Genomic DNA, 26,256 nt, shown 5'->3' on the forward strand with positions numbered 1-26,256 from the left:
GAAAGCCTTCTGAGAAATGGGATCCAATTATCCAAAAATTTTGATGGTGCTCCTCCTTATAGGGACTCCAGTTGATTTTATGTTTAAAAAACTTCCTCAGCTGCATTTTTAATTAAATGGACCAATCTGACCAAAAGCAATTTAGAAAATCAGTGGCCATTATGGAGAACATTTGAAATCCTTAAACTTAATTTCCTTAAAACTGAATTTGACTACAATGGCTCAAAAATTTTGAGAACTGAGTGAATACTTATTTTAATTGGTATTTTGAGGCTTCCCAATGTTATCAGAGGACTGAAATTGCTTCCCTGCAAAGTAAGATTTTAAGGTAAGATTTCTCCTGCCAAACTTTCTCTTTTCTCTGAAACACTCCCCATTCTTTTGGATATGTCAGAACGTATCCCTTTAAAATTAAACTTTCTGCAGATTCAGAGGCTAAACCTTAAATTTATTATATTCTCTAGAGCAAAAATGAACTATGAGGTGTAGTCAAATATTTTCCCAAAGTAACTAAAGATCCTCAGAGATTTACAGTGTTTCAAAGTCATCCACCTGGTTTTTCTAATTGTATTAGCTAGTTTATATACTTGTCAGTGAAGGCCAGACCCAGTATTGAATGAAGACTACTAACTGGGAAAATCCTGAAAGGTGTCTAGAATTATAAGAGGGGGACTAGTCCACTAACTCCTTAAATGATTAGGTTCAAATCACCAAAGCATTCAACGTATGAATATAACATAGGTCATTTATCCACTCTCCCACTGATCAACATTTGTACTGTTTCCACTTTTTTTGGCTATAATGAATAAAGTTGCTATGAACATTTCCAATGAAAGCTTTTCGTGTACAATGTTTTCATTTCATTTCTTGTAGATAAACATCTGACAGTAAAACTGCTGAGTCATTGGGTAGATGCATATTTAACTTCATAAGAAACTACCAGTTTTCTAAAATCACTGTGCATCTTAGAGCCCAACTAGCAATTTTAATTTGTTTTTTAATTAGCTATTCTTATAGGTGTGTACTGTCATGTCACTGTGGTTTTAATTTTCATGTGCCTAATAGTTAATAATGTGGAGTACTTTTTATACGTTGAGGCCATTTGTATATCTTCTTTTGCGACATGTATGCTCAAGTGTTTTGCCAATTAAAAAAAAAAAAAAGAGTTGCTTCTTTCTTATTACTGAGTTATCACGGTTCATTATATAGCGAACACTTAAGTTGCCTGTCCCGATATATGTGTTGCTAATATCTTCTCCCGTTCTGTGCCTTCTCTTTTCCTTTTCTGGATGGTGCTTGGAAATGAACACAAGTTTTAAATTTCAATTAATTTCAATTTATCAATTTTTTTCATGTTCTATGCTTTTTGTATCTTCCCTAAAAAAATTATTGTTTACCTCGAAGTGGTAAAGATATTAATCTATTTTTTCTCTAGTCACGTTAATATTTTAGTTCATATTTAAGTTCTTGATCCATCTCAAATACATTTGTGACATAAGGTAAGAATCTGAAGTTCTTTTTTAAAAAAATACTTATAGATAGTTGTTCTGGTACCATATGTTAAAAAGAGATGTTTCTTTTCTTACTGAATGGTGGGGTGCTCTTCTCAGACATCATTTGCCATATAGGTGTTGGTCCCTTTCTGGACTCTACTCTGTTCCATGATCTATTTTTCAGGCTTTACATGAAAACTACACTGTCTTGATTAGCACTGCTCTATCAGAAGGGTCTTCTTTTTTTTTGGGCGGGGGGCATACTCATGGCATATGAAAGTTCCCAGGCCAAGGATGAAACCTGCATCACAGCAGTGACAATGCCAGGTCCTTAACCTAAGCCACCAGGAAACTCCTACAGGAAGTCAGTAAACTAAGTTCTTCCTCTTCTTTCCCAAGAGTCTTTTGGCTCTTCCTAATCCTATGCCTTTTCACACCAACTTTTAAATAATTCTGTCAATATTTATAAAACTGCAGGAATTTTGACTGGGATTGCATTAAATCTATATCCCAGTGGAAACAGCATTTAAATGATACTGAGTCTTCCAATTCATGATGATATATCTATTTATTTAGATCTTTGATTTCAACAGAAACATTTTATAGTTTTCATTGAAGTCTTATAATCTTTTTTTTTTGTCTTTTGTCTTTTGTTGTTGTTGTTGTTGCTATTTCTTGGGCCGCTCCCACGGCATATGGAGGTTCCCAGGCTAGGGGTTGAATCAGAGCTGTAGCCACCCGCCTACGCCAGAGCCACAGCAACGCAGGATCCGAGCCGCGTCTGCAACCTACACCACAGCTCACGGCAACGCCAGATCGTTAACCCACTGAGCAAGGGCAGGGACCGAACCCGCAACCTCATGGTTCCTAGTCGGATTCGTTAACCACTGCGTCACGACGGGAACTCCGAAGTCTTATAATCTTTTATAAAATTTATCCCTCAGTATTTTATACTTCTTGATGTGATTATAAGCAATACTGTTTTGCTGATTTCATTTTCTAATTGTTCATTCCTAGTGTACAGAAATAGAATTGATTTTTTTTAGATTGGCTATATAACCTGTGACACAGCTCAAAGTACTTAGTTCTAGAAGTTTTCTTGGTAACTACTTGGGATTTCTCAAATATATCTGTCAATTCAACTGAATTTATTCTTTCCAACATTTACGGATTTTTTTTTCTTTGCCTTATTTACAATGGCTAGAACATAAAATTCAAGTAACAAGGGTGGAAATTCTTACCTTGCTCCTAATATTAGTCTTCCACTTAAACCTTTATCAAACTGAGGAAGCTGCTTTCTATGATTAGTTTGTTGAACCCTGTCTCTACATTTATGGAAAAGATTCTATAGTTTTTACCCTTAATTCTGTTAGTGTGTTAAATTACACTGGTTGATTTTTATTTCTTTTTTTACCATTTATTTATTTATTTATTTATTTATTTATTTATTTATTTATCTTTTTAGGGCTGTATCCACAGCATATGGAGGTTCCCAGGATAGGGGTCGAATTGGAACTATAGCCACCGGCCACAGCATTGCAGGATCCGAGCCACATCTGTGACCTACACCACAGCTCATTACAACACCTGATCCTTAACCTATTGAGCGAGGTCAGGGATCGAACCTGCAACCTCGTGGTTCCTAGTCGGATTCGTTTCCACTATGCCACAATGGAAACTTTTTTACTTTTTAGAGTTGCACCCATTGCATATGGAGGTTTCCAGCTAGGGGTCGAGTTGGAACCCAAGAGCCGCCAGCCTATGCCACTGCAACAGCAATGGAGGATCCAAGCCCCGTCTGCAACCTCAGCTCCCGGCAATGCCAGATCCTTAACCCACTGAGTGAGGCCAGGGATTGAATCTGAAACTTCATGGTTCCTAGCTGGATTAGTTTCTGCTGCGCCATGACGAGAACTCCCTACACTGGTTGATTTTAAACAATTAAGACAAATTTTCATTTCTGGTATAAACTACATGTGCTTTTTTTTTTTTTTTTTGTCTTTTTGCCATTTCTTGGGCCGCTCCAGCGGCACATGGAGGTTCCCAGGCTAGGGGTCGAATCAGAGCTGTAGCCGCCAGCCTACACCAGAGCCATAGCAACGCAAGATCCGAGCCACGTCTGCAACCTACACCACAGCTCACGGCAATGCTGGATCGTTAACCCACTGAGCAAGGGCAGGGATCGAAAATGCAACCTCATGGTTCCTAGTCGGATTTGTTAACCACTGCGCCACGACGGGAACTCCTACATGTGCATTTTGAGTGTCACAGTGTTGTTAACCTTATAAAATAATCTGCAAAGTGGTCCCTTCATCTCCATTTTCTAAAACAGTTTGTGCAAGACTGGTATTATTTTTTCCTGTAAGCATTTGAAAGAATTCACCAATGAAACTCTATGACCCCCAATCTTTCTTTGTGAAAGTTTTGATATGAATTTACTTGCAATTACAGAAGTAGAGCTATTCAGACTTTCTGTTTTATCTGGTCCCTTTTTGGTAATTTTCAAGAAATTTGCTTATTTTACCTAAGTTGTCAAATTTATTCAATTAGGTTGCTCCCCAAACTTCCTTATTATTCTTTTTGTTGCTCTTATTGTTTTGGGTTTTTTGGAGGGCATGCCTATGGCATGTGGAAGTTTCTGGACCAGGGATCAAACCTGAACCATAGCAATGACCTGAGCAGTGGCAATGCTGATCCTTAACCACTAGGCTACCAGGGCACTCCTATTCTTTTAATACAGTATGGTTTACAGTGATAACTCTCTTCCATTTCAGATATTGTTAACTGGTGTTCTTTCTTTTCCTTCCTTCTTCGCCTTTGTTTTAAATCAGTCTAGCTAGGAGTTATTAATTTTACAGGTCTTTCCAAATTTTGGCTTTGTTAGTTTTTTCTATTATTTTTGTGATATTACACGGATTTCTGCTTTTATTTGTATTGCCTTCTCCCTTATACTTTTGTGATTCCTTTTCTAGCTTCATACGACAGAACCTCAGGTAATGCACTACAGACCTTTTTTTGAATACAGGTGTTTAGAGCTATACATTTTTCCCAAGGCATTGCTTTAGCTGCACCAACACATTTCACTATATCTCATTGCAATTTAGTTAGAAAAACTTCCTAAATTTCCTTCTAATTTTTTTTTCAAAACCTTAGGTTATATAGACATTGGCTGTTTCATTTCCAAATATTAGGTGTTTTTCTAGATATCTTAACTGACTTCTAATTTAATTCTTTTGTGGTCAGAAAAAATACTTTGTATCATTATAAACCTTTTCAATTTATTGACAATGATTTAAAGATTGGAACAGGGTTTAATCCTGTTGAGTATAACATGTACCCTTGAAAGGAATTTATATTCATCAGTTGTGGGGAATAGAATTTTGTTAAGTATCAATTAGGTCAAGGCAGTTTACATGGTTCATTTAGCTCTATGTCTTCACTAAGTTTCCATCTAGTTATTCTGTTAACTGCTAAGAGAGGTATTTAAATCTTCAACTATGACTGTGAATTTATCACTCTCTTTAATCATACCAGTTTTTGCTTCACTTATTTTGATGCTGTTATTAGGTTTATACACATTTATTATTGTTTTATCTTCCTTATGTAGTGACTTATTATATATAGACATTTGATAATAATAAAATAAGATTAATGAAAAAAGGAAGATGGTAAGGAAGCAAATGGTATGGGTAAATTTTTAAATAACTGTTAACTGAGTTTTTAAAGCTGTCATTTTTTTCAAGGGTATTATATTTTAACTCTAATGAAAATTAAATCTCTTCGGGAAAAAAAAAAGACCCTGGCTCTTCCAGGTTTGAACATTTGGAGAAAAACTTACATAAACTACTTGAATAAATACTTGTTTAAGAGTATCAATGAGAAACTATCATAATCATAAAAGGATAGTTCACTTCATGGTGGCAGTTTTAAAGTATTATACCTACTGCTAATAAAGACGTTGGCTTCTATGCTCTGTGATCAGTCAAAAAAAAATTCAATTGCAGAATGATCTATCAATGTTTCCAGTAATACTGCTACACCAGTTTCCTTTTAATGGCTCATCCGTTATATGACTGCTGTGAAGGTAATATGAGGAGACTCATTTAGCAATATATTATTACATCATCTTAACATGAAGTCAGGCCCATCAGGCATTATTAAATTAGCTTGAATTTTGCAGTATGTCAGCAGCATTTTATGTACATTAATAGCAGAGTTAATGTTCTTTTGGGGGGGTTATTAAAGAAAAATGGTTTCAAAGTGGTTTTTGGGTGTAATTTTGTAGTCACTATTTATATTTCCTTCTATTATTGTATGGTTAAGATTGTCATGTTACTTGTGAATAGGTAACACAAAATATTAACTGTTTCAGTGTATTTTTTCTTATTCTGGCCTATTATAATAAGTACTATTTAGAATACAGGTTTTTCTTTGAGTGGGAGTGATACATCTTTTTAAACTCTTGAATTTCTTGAGTTTACTACTTAGGCCTCAAATCAGCTGGTGTGATACATAATTTCTCCTAGCAATTGCAGCAGTCAGAGCTAAGTAACAAAAATAAATAGCAAGCCATTTTTCCTTTCATAGTAAGGAATCCTTTTACTTATTTTAAGAGATCTCTGGTCTTCTATGATGCTATTTATCCTTGCTGCAGTATAATCTTCTCTCCTCTGTGTTGAATTTTGGACTTCCTTTTTGGAGCTCATGCATTGCTTCTGTGAATTTTTTAAAAACAAATCTTTCTTTGGAGTTCCCATCGTGGCGCAGCGGAAACAAATCTGACTAGGAACCATGAGATTGCGGGTTTGATCCCTACCCTTGCTCAGTGGGTTAAGGATCCAGCGTTGCCAGAGCTGTCGTGTAGGTCGCAGACATGGCTCAGATCTGGCATTGCAGTGGCTGTGACGAGAGCCACTGGCTACAGCTCTAATTAGTTTCCTAGCCTCAGGTGCAGCCCTTAAAAGACAAAAAGACAACCCCCCCAAAAAAAACCCCACAAATCTTTCTCTCATTTGAATACCTATAAATCTTGGTATAGCAATATTGTTATTTTATATTTCATAGTCTCCTAACCTTATTCTCTTTTGTATAGGTCTGCTGGATCTCTCTAGCATGTGATAAACAATTTTTAAACTGTGATCTTACACAGTTTCTGCTTCTTTTTTCTTTTTATGGCCACATCTGAGGCACATGCAAATTCCCAGACTAGGGGTTGTGTTGGTGCTACAGCTGAGGCCTATGCCACAGCTATGGCAACACCAAATCTAAGACGCATCTATGACCTATACTGTAGCTTGCGTCAATGCTGGATCCTTAACCTACTGAGTGAGGCCAGAGACTCAACCCACATCCTCATGGAGACTGTGTCGGATCCTTAACATGCTAAGCCATGATGGGAACTCCAGTTTCTTCTTTTTCAATACTCCATATGTGCTTATATTTGGAGTATACAGAGCAATTGGGTTTCTGAAAGCATAATTCTCAGTCCACGTGAATTAAAATCACCTGGGGCACTTGTTAGAATATAAATTCTCTAGTCCCTCCTCAACCAAACAAATTAAAATGGGAGGGAGGAGGGAGACTTACGCTACTGTATAATTATATCATAGTTAAAAACATCAAGCATTAGCCATTTAGCTGGTTAACCACTTGCTAGACATACAGTCTTGAGCAAATTACTGAATACCTCTGGAGAACACTCATTTTCTAACCTACAAAATGGGTGTTGCTAGAAGGATTAAATGTGATCATGTTTAATTCAATGTCTGGCTTAGTGTTCAGTAAATCATAGCAATTGTTATTATACTGCTATGCATCTAGGTTTAAAATAAATATTTTTGATATGAGACTTAAATCTGGTTAAATATTAATCCTTGGCAAAAACTGTGAGGATTCATCTTTTCAAAACTGGAGAATTATATAAACAGAGCTTACCACTGATTCTAACTAAATAGCAGTACTCTTACTAAGGGAGTATAATAAATGTAGGTGAATATAAACATTAAGAATAATTTAATAGCTGTAGGTGTAGTTTCAAAGAGCTTACAATAGCTTTCTTCTCAAGTTTAGCAGTATTGTTAACATTAGACCAGTGGTACTCAATCTTTTTGGTCTCTTAAGAATGATATTAATGGAGTTCTTCCATGGCACAGTGGATTAAGGATCTGGATTTGTCACCTCAGTGGCTCAGGTTGCTGCTGTAGCTCAGGTTGTTCCTCTGGCCTAGGAACTTCTGTATGTCATGGGCGTGGCCAATTTTTTTTTTAATTTAGAATATTTTTTATTTAGAATATTTTTTGGAGGTATATGAATTAAAAACATTTTAAAATGCGCATCTATTTTGTAAATCATTTCACAAGTACATGCAGTTTAGCTTTCAGAGACTTACAAACTATGTGGTGAAAAACTGTTAATTCTATTTTTCAAATGAGGAAATCATTGTAAAGATGGGATTCAAGGTTAAATGACTTTTACGACCATAGGTCAGTAAACTTAGACATGGGATTTGAACCTAGGTCTTCTGACACTGAGAGGCACAATTATGGGATAGGTATTAAAAGAAGTATTATTGTTAATATGACAGTTAAATGCACATGTGTAAAGTTAGGGTAGGTCTCACGAAAGGCATGCAGACAGCAGAAAATTAATTTAATATAGTCTCCCTTTCCTCTGTATGCTTTTTGTTTTGATTCTGATGGGAATCTGCAGGTGAAAGAACTGCAGGATTCTCAATGTACAGATATGGGAAAGAAGCAGAGAAAGTAGTCACCAGTAGAAATGCAACATGCTAATAATAAGAAGTAAGGAATACAGAAGAGTTGAAAGAAACTTTCCAAGTCAAAGAACCATAAGAAGCTCAAAAAATTGTTTGGATATAGATCTGTATGCAGCTCTTTGCAAGAAAGTGCCCTCAGCAGGAAATTCCTTTTGTCTTATCACGTTGGCAAAGCTATATTGTAACTAACCTTAAATCAGGTACCCCTGTGCTCTATTTATCTTTGGTCCAAGCACACTTTTCAAATTTTTTGATCACGCAATACCTTGCCTAACCTACTGGTGCTTTCTACAGATCAAAGAAGAAATGAAGAATAAGTAAGTAATTGATGATCAGACCTCTCCCCTAACTTACCCTTCCGCAATCTCACGAACAAAGTGTGTGAACAAACGGTGTGAACAAGATAGCATCTAAAGAAAGATGATAAGAAGCCAACAAGCCTGAAACAGTGGGGGATGGCAACGACTCTGAAACTCTATTGCAACGACTGAGATGACTTTGCTCTCTCTCCCTTCAAATACTGTCATGGCCAAGTAGAATCTTTAGAGTTGGTGTGGGCGTACACGAGTCTGCCTTCTCCCAAGACTGCCCATTTTTTAATTAAAAGTAACTTTCCTTTCTACCAACACCTGCCCCTTGGATAGTGATTTTCAAGTGGCAAGCAGCTGGGCCAGAGTTTGGTACAGATTAAAATGAAAATACTTCCAACGTTGGTAAGCTTAACATAGGATAGTCAAGTCACAGAGAGCAATTTTTTATGTTCTTTATATACTATATCAGCAACTGTTCTTTTTATTCTTTAATTAATTATTTTTAATGGCTGCATCAGCAGCATATAGAAATTCCCAAGCCAAGGACTGAATCTGAGCCACAGCTTTGGCCTACCTACAGCACAGCTAACCCACTGTGCTGGACCAAGGGTTGAACCTGCACCTCTGCAGCAACCCAAGCCACTAGAGTTGTATTCTTACCTCACTGCATCACAGTGGGAACATCAACACTGTTTTTTGTTTGTTTGTTTTGTTTTTTTAAATGAGGAAATAAACAAAACCCTTTTTCAGAAATAAGCATTTTGGAAGAGGGTAAGAAGATAGAACTACTTTACCTCCAATTATGAAATTCTTTGGTGATAGAGAAAGACTCATGAATTGTGGAAGGGAAACTATTTTAAGCAGAGGAGCAGAAGAAAAAAATTATGCTTAATTACTAAAAACCACAGTTAGCCACAAGTTAAATGCACAAGTAATGGTGAAACATATTGGATAAATTTCTACCTCCTCTCTTAAGTTTTTAACATGTAAATAAAGATATTACCTCATTGTTTCTGTATTTATTAAACTTACTTGACAGCCTGGTAATCCAGTATCTCTGCTGTACAGGGAAAATGAGCCTCTCTCTGATGTTTTTCCTATAAGACAAAGAAAAAATCTTTATACAAAAATCCTCATTTACTGACACAATCAATTCAACTTCTAGACCATTACTATCATGTCCAGTCATGTGAAACAATGAAAAAATATTCAAAAGAATGGACAATATATAGCCAACAGTATGATCCACATACCCACAAGTGAGAACAATGTTTTCCCATGTTTGCTTCAGATTGAACACTTTCTCCTGTTTCCTTCTCCTCAGAAATTAAAACAGTATAGATAGAGCTCACATCTCACCCCAGACTCCAAGGTAACCATTGTCATAAAACTGGTATATGATTCCCATGTATATTTTGAATGTTTTAGTGTATATTCACGTACTCAAACAATATACATTTACTATTTGTGTTTAATAAATTTAAACAGATGGAATTACATGGTATATATCCTGAGATATAATGTTAAAAAGACACCTGGTTCATTCATCTTTAATGCTATAAAATGTCCCATTAAACAAATAAAACCACAGTTGATTTATTCTTTGAAAAACAGATTGTTTCTACCTTTTTTTTGTTATCATGAAGAATGCTTAAGCAAACATCCTTGTACATGTGTTGCACACACATAAGCATTTCTCCAGGATACTGCTGGATTAAAGGATGCAAACTTGCAACTTCGTAAGAATTGCCTTTCTCTGAAATTGTCATGCCAACTTATACTATTCCCAGAATTCTTGTTGGGATTATACTTGCAGTTGAAAAGCTGGATGGTCAGGTGACAGGAATGGTATAGGCCAGCAGATGGCCTGCAGTGTAACAAATGACAGCAGTAATCTTATTCATTTGCTTTTCAATACACTGGAGTTTAAGTATGTTCAGGAAAGTGAATTTTCAAATATTACACAGTAAATATTCCCTCACAAATAGACATGATGCTTGAAAAGATTTCTGTAGGGATCATAGTTTGATTTTTTTTTTTTTTTGGTCTTTTTGCCTTTTCTAGGGTTGCTCCCACGGCATATGGAGGTTCCCAGGCTAGGGGTCTAATTGGAGCTGTAGCCACCGGCCTACAACAGAGCCACAGCAACACGGGATCTGAGCCGCGTCTGCAACCTACACCACAGCTCATGGCAACGCTGGATCGTTAACCCACTGAGCAAGGCCAGGGATCGAACTTGCAACATCATGGCTCCTAGTCGGATTCATTAACCACTGCGCCACGACGGGAACTCCCAGTTTGATGTTAATATCAAAGATGGAGATATGCTGCAGGGATGGTCCGGAAAAGTAAAAAAACCAAAACCAAACCAAAAAATATTCTGGAGTTCCCATTGTGGCTCAGCAAGTTGCCAACCCGACTAGCATCACTGAAGATGCAGGTTTGATTTCTGGCCTTGCTCACTGGGCTGGAGATCTGGTGTTGCAGTGAGCTGTGACCTAAGTCGCAGAGGTGGCTTGATCTAGTTGCAGATGTGGCTTGGATCTGGTGTTGCTGTGGCTGTGGTGTAGGCTGGCAGCTGCAGCTCCAATTCAATGCCTAGCCTGGGAACTTTCATATGCCCTGAAAAACGAAAACAAAACAAAACAAAAAGATGGAGATACAAATAAAGTGATAATGGCAGAGCTAATTCTTTTTTTCCATTTCAAGGTAAAAAGAATAACAATATAATTAAATCTGACAAGGTACCCAAAATCCTTAAAATTACTGAGGATATATGAACTTCACCATGACTGTATACTATACATATTGAGAGCTATTAGTTTGTGATTATATAAATATGTATAGTTTATTAATTTAAAAAACTCCACACAGAGTTCCCTTTTGGTGCAGCGGGTTGGAGATCCAGTGTTGTCACTGCAGTGGCTGGGATCACAGGTTCGATCCCTGGCTGAGGGTGCAGCCAACAAAAAAACAACTATAAAATACAATTTAAAAATTGGTTAAAAAACAAACATCGACACTCACCTCCCCCCCAAAATCCATAAATGGATGAGATGCTCAAAACTGTTCACTGACATGGTGCATAATTTTTTAAAAACTCGGAGACAGATGTACTAATATTCAATCATTTTCAATGATGTATGCATACCACTGATATATCCAACTGGCCAACTAATATAGAAATCTTATTCAGAGTTCAACTAATGTACAACTCTGAATTTGGCATCTATGAATCTTTAGATACACAAAATAATTTCTGTAGTAACAAAGCTAGTTATTAGAAAAATACTTTAATAATTAGGGGTATCATTTCTGAGCCCATTAGGATATTAGAGCATATGTCTTAAGAAGCAATTATTTTTCCTTCCTTCTTTCCTGCCTGCCTGTCTGCCTCCCGCTCTCTTTTTTTTGGCCACCCCCATGGCATAATCCAAGCTGGAGCTGCAACCTATGCCACAGCTGCAGCAAAGCCAGATCCTTAACCCTCTGCACCTGGCCAGTTATGGAACCAGCACCTCCAGAGACAAACAGGATCATTAACCCACTGTGCCACAGAAGGAACTCCAAGAAGCACTTATTATCTATTACTGATGAAGTGCCTAATTCAGGTGAAACAACGGCAATGCATGAAAATGCAGATTTATTTTATTTATTTTTTGATGATATTTATTTTTTCTATTATAGTTGGTTTACAGTATTCTGTTAATTTCTACTATAAAGCAAAGTGACCCAGTCATACCTATATATATATTCTTTTTCTCACATTATCCTCCATCATGTTCCATCGCTTTATGAGATATTAAAAATCATTCCCAGTACATGTCTTTAATGATAAGAAAGTGTTGCCTTTAAAAACAAAGCATGTCTCATACAAGTGGAAGGACAGAATGCAGAGATGACAATACCATAAAGTTAAAAAAAAAAAAAAAGAGACTAAACCAATGGCTTGTCATTCACCACAATATACTATTAACTTAGTATTAGCTGAAATACTAAGTCCTTTTTTTTTTTTTTTTTTGCTTTTTAGGGCTGCACCTGCAGTATATGGACGTTCCCAGGCTAGGGGTCGAATCAGAGCTACAGCTATTGGCCTACCCCACAGCTCACAGCAATGCAGGATCCATGACCCACTGAGTGAGGCCAGGGATAGAACCGCATCCTCATGGTTACTAGTCACGCTTGTTACCACTGAGCCACAATGGGAACTTCCCACTAAGTCCTTTTTACCTTGCAAGTTCTTCCGAAACATTATTTCAAACAACCACTAAACACTTAAAACCAACAACTGTTATACTCTCACTCAAATGTAACAGTAAGGAATCTTTTCTTTTTAACTGCTGAGGTGGGTAAGGGAACAAAGTAAGAGATCAATATTAGGCCTGTTCTTCTAATAAGTACAGGTATCAAATACAATCTTGATATCTGTGAGAAGGCTACTCATTAGATAGACTGTTCAAGAAAGCTTACTTCCCGTGCCTATTACAATTTCTAAACTTCTTCCTTTCACTGAGGATATTCAAGCCAGAGAGAATGAAAATTCATTCATTTCATATAAGCAAAAACATTTCAAAGTAGTTTCTTCTGAAATGGAAGTTGATAGCCTGTTTTTTTATTTGTTGTTGTTATTTAAAAAAAATTTTTTTTTTAATATTTTAATTTTTTCTAGGAGTTGCCGTTGTGGCACAGTGGAAATGAATCTGACTAGGAACTACAAGGTTGCGGGTTTGATCCCTAGCCTCACTCAGAGGGTTAAGGATCCTGTGTTGCTGTGGCTGTGGTGTAGGCTGGCAGCTATAGCTCTGATCTGACCCCTAGTCTGGGAACCTCCATATGGTGTGGGTGGGGCCCTATAAAGAAAAAAAAAAAAAAAAAAGACAATTTTTTCACTGTCCAAGTTCACCGATTTCCCTTCCACTTTGGGAATCTCCCTAAGAGCACCAACATCAGTAGAAGAACAACATATTATTAGAAGATATAGGTTTATGTACATATTTGTATATCAAGCCATCAAACATTATAAATAAGTATTCTGTGGACAAAATCATTTTAAGTAGCTGGACTTAAATAGTTTACATTAACCAGACACAGTATTTTCTGACCCCAAAATGATACATGCTCAAGAAATGACAAATTATTTTTGTCTAATATGGATAGGGTTTAAAAAAACTGTTTAAGACACATAAAATTACTGATTCAAGAAATTATTTTACCCAGTTGTTTGTGTAAAATGAATAAACTATTAGGGGTGGTCATTACTCTAACAAATTTCCTTGGAATTAAAAAAAAAAATTCTCTGTCATCATGTTCCCTAGCAATAATGTACATGTGGGAACAGTAAGTTACAACTCTCCATTGCTTGCTTAAGCTCCAAAAATATAAACTAATTTTAATATTAGTCCACAGAGTCTTCAAAAGATCATTTTAACTCTATTCTTTTGGCATAGGACACAATCAGCGGTCAAGTTGAGGCTGAGGATGGACAGGCACAGTGCTGCATTCCCATTCCTCTCCAACCCAATCACAAACCTTTAAGAGTTGACTAGACAGAAGAATCTGTATTTGATAAATTCCATCAAACATTTATGGGTTAGTCACTCTGACAGATGGTGGGGTTATGAGATGAAGATTCAAGGCTGTGCCCTTAACAGTTTTCAACAAGTAAAAAAGCTTACAGCCTACTTGGATGAAAAACAGGTTTCACAATTAAGGTCAGGTGTCTTAAGGTCCAGCTCCAAATTGCACAGTAGGTAGATCTAGAGGAGAGGACAGAGAATTATCCGGGCCTGATGAAATCCATACTACTGAACAAGGAAGGGGACCCCTATTCAAACCTGAGTGGGGAAATAGGCATCTTCTGATCATACTAAAGGTGGAGATGAAACTACCCACCATTCCACAGAAGAAGGGTCCTTTGCGTAGGTGGCCCAAGTGAGAACAATATGGCCTTCTGGGCAAGTGATTTTACAACAAAAGTGGTCTGGGAGATAAACTATACTCTGCCCTATAACATAGTTTAAGAACTGTCAGACTGGTTTTCATTCAGACTCAGATCATGTAATCCCAAGGCTGTGAGAACAATTAGCCTCAAGGATAAAAGGGATATGCACTGATTGGGACAAGCTGATCAAACACTTGAGTAAACTCTAAGGTCATAGTTGAACACTCTTCCTCTGCCCAAGGGCTAAAGAATGAGAATCAAGATAGTCTTGGGAATATCTAGTGTGGTAAGAACCAAATATAAAGTAGATCCTATCTTTCTTATAGAGAGATAGCTCACTGATTTTTTTCCCCAAAAGCAATTAAATGCCCCCTTTCCCTAGTGGGGCCTAGGAAAAAGAAATGGGTAGAAAGGTAAGGACTGAAAACACAAAATGACAAATCAAAAGGAAATATAAGATGACACAAAATGGAGTTTCCAACATGGTGCAGCAGAAACGAATCTGATTAGAATCCATGAGGAAATAGGTTTGATCCCTGGCCTTGTTCAGTGGGTTAAGGATCCAGCATTGCTGTGAGCTATGGTGTAGGTCACAGATGAGGCTCAGATCCTGAGTTGCTGTGGCTGTGGTGTAGGCAAGCAGCTACAGCTCAGATTTGCCCCCAGCCCGGGAACTTCCATATGCCGCGGGTAAGGCCCTAAAAGGCAAAAAAATAAAATAAAATAAAATAAAAAGACACAAAATAAGAAAAACATGGAAGCCTGCCTTCCTCTTAAACTCTATTTGAATTTTATTACTCCATTAAGTACAGTCAAGAATTTACTGGCTTTTTTAACCAATAATGGTCATACTACCATTTGTATTGGGCACAAATTAGACATTTAAAAAAATCTGAACCACTGTTAAACCAAGTCATCTTATCGCATACTTAAATGATTTTTCTAAAATCAGGATATCATTTCCTTAAAAAAAAATATTTTCAATTTCACTGGACTTATCATATTACCATAATCTATTTGAATTTATGTTAAATACTTGAAAGCCCCAGTAAAGAGGGGGCAGGAAGAACATTAAGACAAATTTCTAATGCTTACTCCACCTCAAAAAACTGAAAGCATGCCCACTTCCAGAGGAGTGGAGGAAAGAGTTGAAATGACAGGAGTCCTCTTGGCAGGTCATATAAGTTGGTGGAATGTGCCACACCCAATTTTGGGAACCCTGGTTTTAAGGGTTCAAATTTTGAGCAGGGTAAAAGTAAACCCCAATTTTAGAAACTCCTTGAAGTGCAGGTGAATTAAAGAACCTCTACATCATTCTTGAGTAATCAGAAACACCACATAAGACATTCCCCAGGATCAAAGACTCATTTTCCAATGAGACTTCAGAGGTTACTTACTCCATCTCCCATTCAGAGCAGTACTACATTGAACATGAAGAGTCCACCATAAAAAGGTCCACTGACGGTTGCTTTCTACTTGGTATCACCCACATTTTAAGAGTAACACTAAAAAGCCAAAGTGTAGGGATGGTGAGGGAAAACTCCCAGAAAACAGAACTTCCAAAAGTAAAATAACTCTTCCAAATGTTCTTATTAGCAAAGAGATTTATGAAAAGATTAACTCTTTTCTTGCAAAGTTATTTGCTAATGTAGTGGGAAGACTTAATAGACACTTACAGCAGTCAAGTTACTACTGGTGAATCACAATGAGTTTATTTTTATTGGGCATTCAGGTCCTTTACAGTTAAATGGCCATTCAAGTTTTTTGTTCACTTTTTTTCTACTGGATTATTTGTCATTTGCTTTTTGATTTGTCAGAGTCCACATATTTTTGATATAAAACCTTTCATTGTATCTACATAATATTTTATGTAGTTTGCCTTTTCACTCTCTTATAATGGTATCTTTTGATAAACAGAAATTCTTTGTTTTACACATTCCAAGTCCAGTTTTCCCTTTATGGTTAATGTTCTTTGGTATGTGTACTATTTAAGAAATCTCCACCTCTTCCAAGGTTCAAATCTATTTTTCTATGTTTTCTTCTACAAGCTTAATCTTTCACACAAATTTGAATTTGGTTTTTGTGCCTGTTGGTAGAGGGTCAAGGTACAAGTTTTTTCCTTTGGGATATCCAACAGACCTCAGTACTGTTTACTGAAAAGATGACCCACATCTTAAAAGTATCACTGTGACTGCAGTGTGGAGAATAAACTATGAGGGAACAAATGTGAAAGCGGAGAGACCAATGAGAAGATTACTGAAATAATCCAAATGACAGCTAATGGTGGCTTTAATTCTTCTGACCCACGGAAGTAGGTACTAATAAATTCCCATTTCACTAACAAGGAAAAATAACTTGCCAAGGTCACAGAATAAGAAGATAAAAGCACTGGAATACAGGGTTATCTGACACCAAATTCCTAACAACATACTATACTTCATTATTTTCCTATGGTGGCTTAGGATATAATTCCTATATTCTGATCATATATGTAGACATTTGATGGATCCCAAATAGAACACAAGATTTTTTTTTCCTGATTTAGCCCTCCAAGCAGCCTCTACTAATCGACTGATTTAGCACAGGATGTGAAAAGTTTTCCTGCTGAAAAGAGGGACTGATGACAAATCATCCCAAGAATGACTGGCAATAAAGCACAACTACTCCAAAGGGTGCCTCTGGATAGAATGAGGATATGGGCAGTTATGCCAGTTTCACTTACAGGTAATTGCTATTCTTTTCGGTTCTTACAAAGGGCACATGATGATGTTATGCTTGCTTCAGTGTCTGTTAGAAAAGTATTTATTCGGATCACGTCTTTCTGGGCCTCAGTTTCCTAATCTAAGCAGTGATTGATTTGTGTGTATATGTTAAAAGCAATTAAAAAAAATAACTGCTGTGCCGGCCATGAGAGCACACCTTGCAGAATTCCTGCTGTGGGGAATGTAACTGACTCTCTGAGGTCAATTTCTTTGAGGAATTGCTCCAGCTGCCCTGCTCTGAAACCCATGACTGCTTTTGCACTGAAGCTCCCTTGCTTCTGACACACCTGACAGGGTATGCTGGGGAACCCAGAGCACACCCCTTCATGGGAGACATGGCATTACTCTGTTGACTAACTTTGGCTCATGAACTCCCCAGATGCTTTGCTGAACCTCCCTTGGAGTACACAGCAGTGTAGGACTCTTCCACTTTCTCTTATTCACTCTCAAAGTCTTAAGGTTGCTAGGGGAAACTGCTGACTATTACATGTGTGCAAGGCACTGGGAAAGGTAGTTTACTTACATGCTGGTAGTACTGCTAGTTACATTTTTCATCCTACTAGACAGTCTGTTAATACCAAGGAGTGACTGAAGGAAGCTGTGAGACAGGACAGTAAATTTTGAAGATCTCCTGTAAAGATCTTAATTTGCTGGCTGGAGAACCTGCCCTATAATACTCTCTTAATTATATGTGCTGTTTTCCTACCAATGAAAAATAATGTTTTTATGAGGAAATGAACAGAGAAAAAGACATTAATGAAGATGTAGCTGGCTCAGCATTTATTTCTGCAGTAGTCCACTAAATACCTGAAAATTTCCAGCAAAGTTTAGTATTTTCAATGAATAGAAACGACTCAAGAAGTAATTGCTGACTTCATGAGTAACAGCACAAATGAGAATAGTTTCCCTATTTTTCTGAAAGTCAATACTATTTCAATGTTCATTTAAGCATACTGACTAACATTCAAATTCAAATTCACCATCTATTAAATAAAAAAATTCCATCACTGTATTTTAAAATGGGGCAGCATTAGGAGTTTGTGGCAGAGTGGGTTAAGGATCTGGTGTTGTCACTGCAGTGGCTCAGGTAGCTGCTGTGGCACAGGCTCAATCCCTGGCCTGGAAACTTCCACATACTGTAGGTGTGGCCAAAGAAGGGGCAGCATTATACATTTTCTAAAAAAATAAAGGCTTAACCTAGAGAAAGAATTCCTGGATGTTTCAAAAATTACCTAGATCAACGTAACTATATTCCAAAATGAAGTATTTCAATATATAAATCATGAGAACTTTTCTATATTTAATTTTCAGGGAAACCATATGAAATCCTTATATAGGCAAATATTTGGGCACAAATCTATATTTGATCAGAGTTATATGAGCAGAATATCTTCCACTCCTTTGAGTATCTTTGAAAACTCATGAATTACCTAACTTCTTTACTTATGGAGAAGCTTTTCCTCCCCTTTTGTGGTTGAATATTAACAAATGTTACATATATTTTGAATGTAACTACTTGGAGAAACAAAATACTATACTACAAAGTGTGGAAATTTGTAATACACTGGGTATATCTAAGCCGAAACTTAGGAATTCTCATTACTGGCTTCATGTCTTGGCTCTTGCCACTCTCACTGAATGAGCTGGGCACGTTACAAGTCACATAACATCAATGTCCCCACTCACTCTTTTAGAAAAATCACCTCAATAACATGTACCTCACAGAGACTTGCACAGTTTAATTAATGCTTATAAAGTAGTTGGAAATTCTTGTCTGAAAGAACCTAGGACCATGCTAACTATCAGAATTAGAGACTTTATTTTGGTAGCAACCTGTTCAAACTTACAGATTTTTTTTTTTTTTAAAAAGGGCAGGAAAGAGAGAGGGTTTTTAACATAAATGCTTGCCTATTTTCTTCATAACTATTTGTTTAAGTATTATTGGCTAACATTTGTGCCAAGCACGCTGCTGGCTACATTGAAGACGTTTAAAAATCTAGTGCCAACAAGCACAGCTGCTGGACTCTCTATGCCCTCCTCTTGTTCACTCTGTGCCAAATTACTCAAACAGCTATGAATGATGAGGCAGTGGCCTAGGAAAATGCCAAGTGTGAGTAAGATTAGTGATAAACCAGAGGATCCCTACAAAAGTCAGTGATTAGCAAGTTCCCAGTTGTAATCACTTTTCTAACCCAGACTTTTATCTCATCACTTACTCCATCTTAACTCTGCACCAACTTCCTGTGACCAGCTCAGAAGTGTAAGCATCTTCCCAATCAATAATTCCTGCAGAATTGCTAAGGCGCCAATAAAGGATCTCATTATCTTTGATAAGAGCATACAGTCAGAACTGGGCAATCTGAATAGGCTTTAGAAATGACTTCTTGAGACTAGAACCCGAGATGAAATAGTCCAGGATGCAGCTACCCTTCCCCATGTTATCCATCCCTTCTCCCAAAATCAAATTCACAAGTTAAATATAAACACACAGACAAAGATGAGAAGATTTATACAAAAACAGTGCCTTTCAGCCAACGCAATGCACAGAGAGAATACTAAAAAGAGGATTCAATATGAGAGTTGAATAAGTAGATAGGTAGAAATTTGGGATGAATAAACAGAAGAGGTTAAGAAAATTCATTTAATCAATTTTCATCATTTATCAAAATTTTTCTGGACCATTTTATGGTCCAGTTGTGCCACATATAGAATGCATACCAAGATATTCATCATACGTAGCTCAAAACCTAAACACCAATTCTCTGAGACATTTTATTTAATAATTGCTTTTTGAAATTGTATCTGAAAACATTCACATCTACATTGCACTGCTGCTGTTCCTTAGATTCGGAATTTAATGTGTTTTCCCATTTAATATCTCCATGTCTCCCCAATCTTACATTGTTAAAACTTAGAAACAAAGACATTTCATTTTTACAGCAGTTCAACAGATTACAGAACTAGGAATTATCTCTTCATCTTTGGCTGCATTTCAGGAGAAAACATGGTGCATATGTATTCTCTAAAAATAATCAAGCAGGAGTTCCTGTCATGGCGCAGTGGTTAACGAATCCGACTAGGAACCATGAGGTTGCGGGTTCGGTCCCTGCCCTTGCTCAGTGGGTTAACGATCCAGTGTTGCCGTGAGCTGTGGTGTAGGTTGCAGACGCGGCTCGGATCCTGAGTTGCTGTGGCTCTGGTGTAGGCCGGTGGCTACAGTTCCGATTGGACCCCTAGCCTGGGAACCTCCATATGCCGGGGGAGCGGCCCAAGAAATAGCAAAAAGACAAAAAAATAAATAAATTAATTAATTAATCAAGCAACGTTTGTATCTTAATGTTTATCCATGCTTAAATAAAAAAGGATTTAAAATAATTCCATTGTTCTTTATAACTTTTTAGCCAATTCTACTAAGCCAATCCTTTAACATCTCAATCCTGTCTACTCCCCTTACCCTAAAAATAAATAAATAAAAAAAGAAAAGAAGGTCAAAGTCACATCACCAAAAAATTTGGCTGGAGGAATAAAGAATAGCATGTTATCCAATTATCTTGGTAATCACACACTTAAATAATCTACTCCTCCTGACATACTGTGTCTGCTTTCATCAAATTCTTGTATGAATGCTCCTCTCAGAAATTTCTTGCATACTACAATGATAAACAGAACATTAAGCTCATTATCGTTAATTCTCATGATTTTCTCACATCTTTCTGTATTTTGGCTGTTTAATTTAAACCATGACCTTACTAGGCAAGGTCAGTGTTTGAGTCTGTTTTTTATGGCACCCAGGGACCAGAAGGCAGATGCCACTTGTTCAGGGAACACTGGTCTGGAATTCAAGATTTGTTTTGTTTGTATGCCAGGAACAGATCCTACTCCAAGGCTCTATCTATGGCATACAGCCACATGGAGGCAGAAAGACAGTTTAAGAGAAATGTGCTCTAAAATAGCAGATAATAAACGATTGTTAATTAGCTAGTTTCTCCTGACAGCAGGAACTGGAATAGAAAACAAGAAACTAGTCAATGGAACTGCTACCATTCACCAACTATCTGGTCAGAAACAGGGTAGTGAAATGAAATACACATGGAAATGAGAACAAGGAGGGTCTATTCCTGTCTCTGGATGAACTAGCAGTGACATGCATAAATCATTAAAGCTCCCCAGGCCTCAGTTTCTTTACCTGAAGAATGGGATAGAGTGGGACAAGTTTGAACTAGATTGATCTTTCTGTTTTAACAGCCTATGAAATTGACATACTCATCTATTTTGCTATGAATAAGGCACCCCCTTCTGACAGAAGGTAACTTTGGGCACTTCTGGTAATATGAGGAAGAAGACAAGCTGCTATAAAATGTAGGGACTTCTGGAATAATGATGATTTGCAGTTATAAAAATGAAGTATATGGGAAGTTCATCATACATTTGTTGAGCACATTTTGAATATGCTCGTGAATATGGTATGCTAAATATAAGAAAGTGAAGTTAATATACTCAAAATTATTAAGACTTCATTCTACTCAGATTAAGAAAAATTCTACATGACAATAAAATTTCTCGCTGGGGCTCAACACCCTATACATATATAATGTAGGATGGTAAGCACATTTTGTACATCATAGAAAATACACAGATATAAAGCAAATGAAAAGAGACTGTTCTATTTTCTTGAAACAAAAGATGAAAGTCCAAAAGAAAGCTTTAAAGCCCCTTTATGGTCTAATAAGTCTTTAATGAGGTTTTTGCTACAAGATAGGTACTTTGAGGGTAGAATATGAGAAACTCAGTTTTTACTGAGTACCTACTGAGTACTCAGTAAAAGGTACTCAGTACCTTTACTCAGTGTTCTGCCATCCTACCTCTTAGTTTGAAAATAAGTAAAAGCTTGCCTCGATTTCTCAATGGGTTATAATCCAGAGTTCATTTGTGAGTCAAATAACTTAAAATTAGGTGTTTTTTTTTTTTTTTTTTAGTTAGCAACTCATTATAAATGGCTCTATAAATCAATTTAGGTCACTCACAGTGTGTCTGTGTAAAATATCTGTTGAAGGGAGAAGCAAAGAAAGTAAGAATAAAGAAAGAAAAGGAAAAAAACATATAATAATAAAATTAAAAATGAAGAATGGAGAAGTGGTTAAGAAGAGGGACTTCGGATGCATTTTAACTGGGCTTAAATTTCCATTCCACTTCTTACTAACATTATTATCTAACCACTCTACTCTGTCATTTAGTTGCCTCAATGCTGAAATGAGATAAGAATTTTATCTGATTTTTTTGTGAGGATGAAATATATTAACATGAAAAGTACTTAGAATAGTGAAAAACACAGGATAAGGGCTAATTAAATATTTGTTACTGTTATTATTATTGTTGTTGTTGTTGGCTGTGCCTGCAGCATGCATAAATTCCCAGGCCAAGGACTAAACCTATGCCACAGCAATGACAACACTGGATTCTTAACCACTAGGCCACTAGGGAACTCCAGCTATTATTTTAAAGTAAAATATATTCACTAGAAAATCCATGAATGTATATCCTGAATATCAGTGCTTGAAAAAAAAGTCTTGAGAAAAAGAAGGCAGATTCCAGGGAAATAATTTAAAGGTAACTTTTGGGTACTTTCAAAGGTTTTAAAATTCTTTATGCCTTTCATTTCATTAGATGTCATTAAAAGCTAATGGCGTCACCTTCTCTTAGCATTAATGAGCGGGTATTTAGCACAATTTGTACACTGGGCCATAAACAGTTAAGTTTCTGTTCACAACTGAAATAAAGACAAAGAAACCATGTAAGGCGTGAATAAGGTGGTAAGAGATCTGAAGAGAAAGGAAAATGAACAGAGATCTGAAGAGAAAGGAAAATGAAGAACAATCTAAAGTGAATTTTATCAAACTTGTAGACTCTGCAACGTAGAGGAAATAGGATAGACAGGCTTGGATGTAATTCTTGACACGTTTATTCCTTTTTTCCCAGGGGTTGGGGAAAATGGTTATGGGAAGTTACCTTGGGTCTGATGGTTCTAAGCCACTGGGTCAAGATAGCTTGAATGTTGTCTGATGCTCATGGGAGGCAGAGGGGCAGATCATCCTTATTAGGTAAAAGGAGGAATTAGCATTTTTACATTGTTGAGGAGGTGTTACACAGTGTGTAAACAGATGTTGTGATGTTCACTATTTAAACACTTTCACCTAGGGAAGAACCTATTCTTAAAAATATGTGCAAAAAAAATCACCACAAAAAATGGAATAAAAAAGTCAAAATCTTTTTTTCCCCCAATCTTTTTTCTCTCTGTGTGCTTTGACTAGTTACATTTACTGTGATTATTGATATGGTTGGAGTTAAATCTATCATTTTGTTAGATGTTCTTTATTTCTTTTTCTTGTTTTGGATTAATTATTCCATTTAGCCTTTACTACTGGCTTTTATTTTAGTGTTTGCCCTCAATTTACAATATATATCTTTAATGAACAGGGTCTACTTTCAAGTAGTAATGTAACAGCATAAGAATTTTATAAAAGTTTATTTCTAAAAGCCTCCCTCCCATCCTTTGGGTTATTGTTGTTACAGGTTTTACTGTTAAATATTTTATATATCCAAGAAAACAAAAAGACTTCCAGAATGGGAGAAAATAGTTTCAAATGATGCAACCGACAAGGGCTTAATCTCTAGAATATATAAACAACTTATACAACCCAACAGCAAAAAAGCCAATCAATCAATGGAAAAATGGGCAAAAGACCTGAATAGACATTTCTCCAAAGAAGATATACAGATGGCCAGCAAACACATGAAAAAATGCTCAACATCGCTGGTTATAAGAGAAATGCAAATCAAAACTACCTTGAGATACCACCTCACACCAGTCAGAATGGCCATCATTAATAAATCCACAAATAACAAGTGCTGGAGGGGCTGTGGAGAAAAGGGAACCCTCCTGCACTGCTGGTGGGAATGTAAACTGGTACAGCCACTATGGAGAACAGTTTGGAGAGACCTTAGAAATCTATACGTAGAACTTCCATATGACCCCACAATCCCACTCTTGGGCATCTATCCAGACAAAACTCTACTTAAGAGAGACACGTGCACCCGCATGTTCATTGCAGCACTATTCACAAGAGCCAGGACATGGAAACAACCCAAATGTCCATCGACAGATGATTGGATTCGGAGGATGTGGTATATATACACAATGGAATACTACTCAGCCATCAAAAAGAATGACATAATGCCTTTTGCAGCAACATGGATGGAACTAGAGAATCTCATCCTGAGTGAAATGAGCCAGAAAGACAAAGACAAATACCATATGATATCACTTATAACTGGAATCTAATATCCAGCACAAATGAACATCTCCTCAGAAAAGAAAATCATGGACTTGGAGAAAAGACTTGTGGCTGCCTGATGGGAGAGGGAGGGAGTGGGAGGGATCGGGAGCTTGAGCTTATCAGACACAACTTAGAATAGATTTACAAGGAGATCCTGCTGAGTAGCATTGAGAACTTTGTCTAGATACTCATGTTGCAGCAGAATAAAAGGTGGGGAAAAAAATGTAATTGTAATGTATACATGTAAGGATAACTTGATCCCCTTGCTGTAGAGTGGGAAAATTAAAAAAAATAAAAAAATAATAAAATAATAAAAAAAAAAGAAAAGAAAAAAAATATTTTATATATCCCACACATGGTGTTACTATTTTTGCTTGGACCTACAATTATTTTATTGTGTAAACAGAAATAAACAAATGTCTTTTATATTTACTTTCATTTTCACCATTTCTGGAGCTCTTATTTCTTTGTATAGATGAAGGGGTTGGCATACTATATATAACCCACGAACCAAAGCTGACCTGCTTCCAATTTTTGTAAATAAAGATTTTTTTTTTTTTTTTTTTTTACTAGAACACAGCTACGCCTTTTTTGTTTATGTATCACCTACTGTTGCTTTTGTGCTATAATGGCAGAATTGACTAGTTGTGACAGAGACTATCTGACCTACGAAGTCTAAAACACATAATACCTGGCTGGCCCTTTGCAGAAAAATTTGCTGAGTCCTGCTGCAGGTCCATGCTTCTGCTTGAATGGTGACACATTCCCTATGCCTAAAGAACTTTATTACTATAGCATAAATCTGCTGGAAATGGATTCTTTCAGCTTTTCATGTATCTGATAAAGTTTTTATCTTGTCCTCATTAAAAAAAAAAAACAACTTTTTCAATGGAGATATAATTCTGGGCTGAAAAGGTTTTTTATATTAATACTTTAGAGACATCACTCCACCATCTTCTTGCTTATTACTTTTTAAAATTTATGCTGAAATATACAAATGACAATGAAAAGTTGATCAAATCCTACAATCGAGGAATTAAAAAAAAAAAAAATCCCTAAAAGTAACTTGATGAGACTGAGCAATATTAGAGAGCCCTTGGTAATCATCTGGTCCAATACTCTCATGGAACAGACAAAAAATTATGGCTCAAGTAAACAATTTGTCCAAAGCTTCTTAGTAATAGGGAAGTCTTTCACTTAGTACGACACTTTTTTTTGACCCAGTTATACATTTATATACATTCTTTTTTTTTCACATTGTCCTTCATCATGTTCCATCACAAGCGATTAGACATAGTTCTCTGTGCTATACAGCAGGATCTCACTGCTTATCCACTGCAAGTGCAATAGTTTTCATCTACTAACCCCAAACTCCCAATCCTGCCCACTCCCCCTTAGCAACCACAGGTCTGTTCTCCATGTCCATGAGTTTGTTTCTTTTTTGTAGATAGGTTCATTTGTGCTGTATATTAGATTCCAGATGTCTTTTATCATATGGTATTTGCCTTTCTCTTTCTGACTTCTTCTTTCTGACTCTCTTTCTGACTTTCTTCACTTAGTATGAGTCTCTAGTTCCATCCACGTTGCTTGTAACTTTTCTAATGAGAAGCCTGTTATAGTTTATTTTTCTGCCTCTGGCT

The 26,256-nt window shown here is 36.6% G+C and overlaps 1 protein-coding gene across 4 annotated transcripts in view; it reads right to left on the minus strand.

Moving 5' to 3' along the window:
* The window catches only part of TCF12 (transcription factor 12), a 368,763-nt gene that overhangs the window by 104,282 nt on the left and 238,225 nt on the right, over window positions 1–26,256 (minus strand). For all 4 annotated transcript variants that reach the window (XM_047766266.1, XM_047766268.1, XM_047766267.1 and 1 more), the window contains one exon: window positions 9,612–9,676. In XM_047766266.1, coding sequence (XP_047622222.1) covers window positions 9,612–9,676 — 65 coding nt within the window. The remainder of the gene's footprint in view (window positions 1–9,611; window positions 9,677–26,256) is intronic.

The sequence above is a fragment of the Phacochoerus africanus genome, chromosome 2, assembly GCF_016906955.1.
Source record: "Phacochoerus africanus isolate WHEZ1 chromosome 2, ROS_Pafr_v1, whole genome shotgun sequence".
Taxonomy (NCBI): Eukaryota; Metazoa; Chordata; class Mammalia; order Artiodactyla; family Suidae; genus Phacochoerus; species Phacochoerus africanus.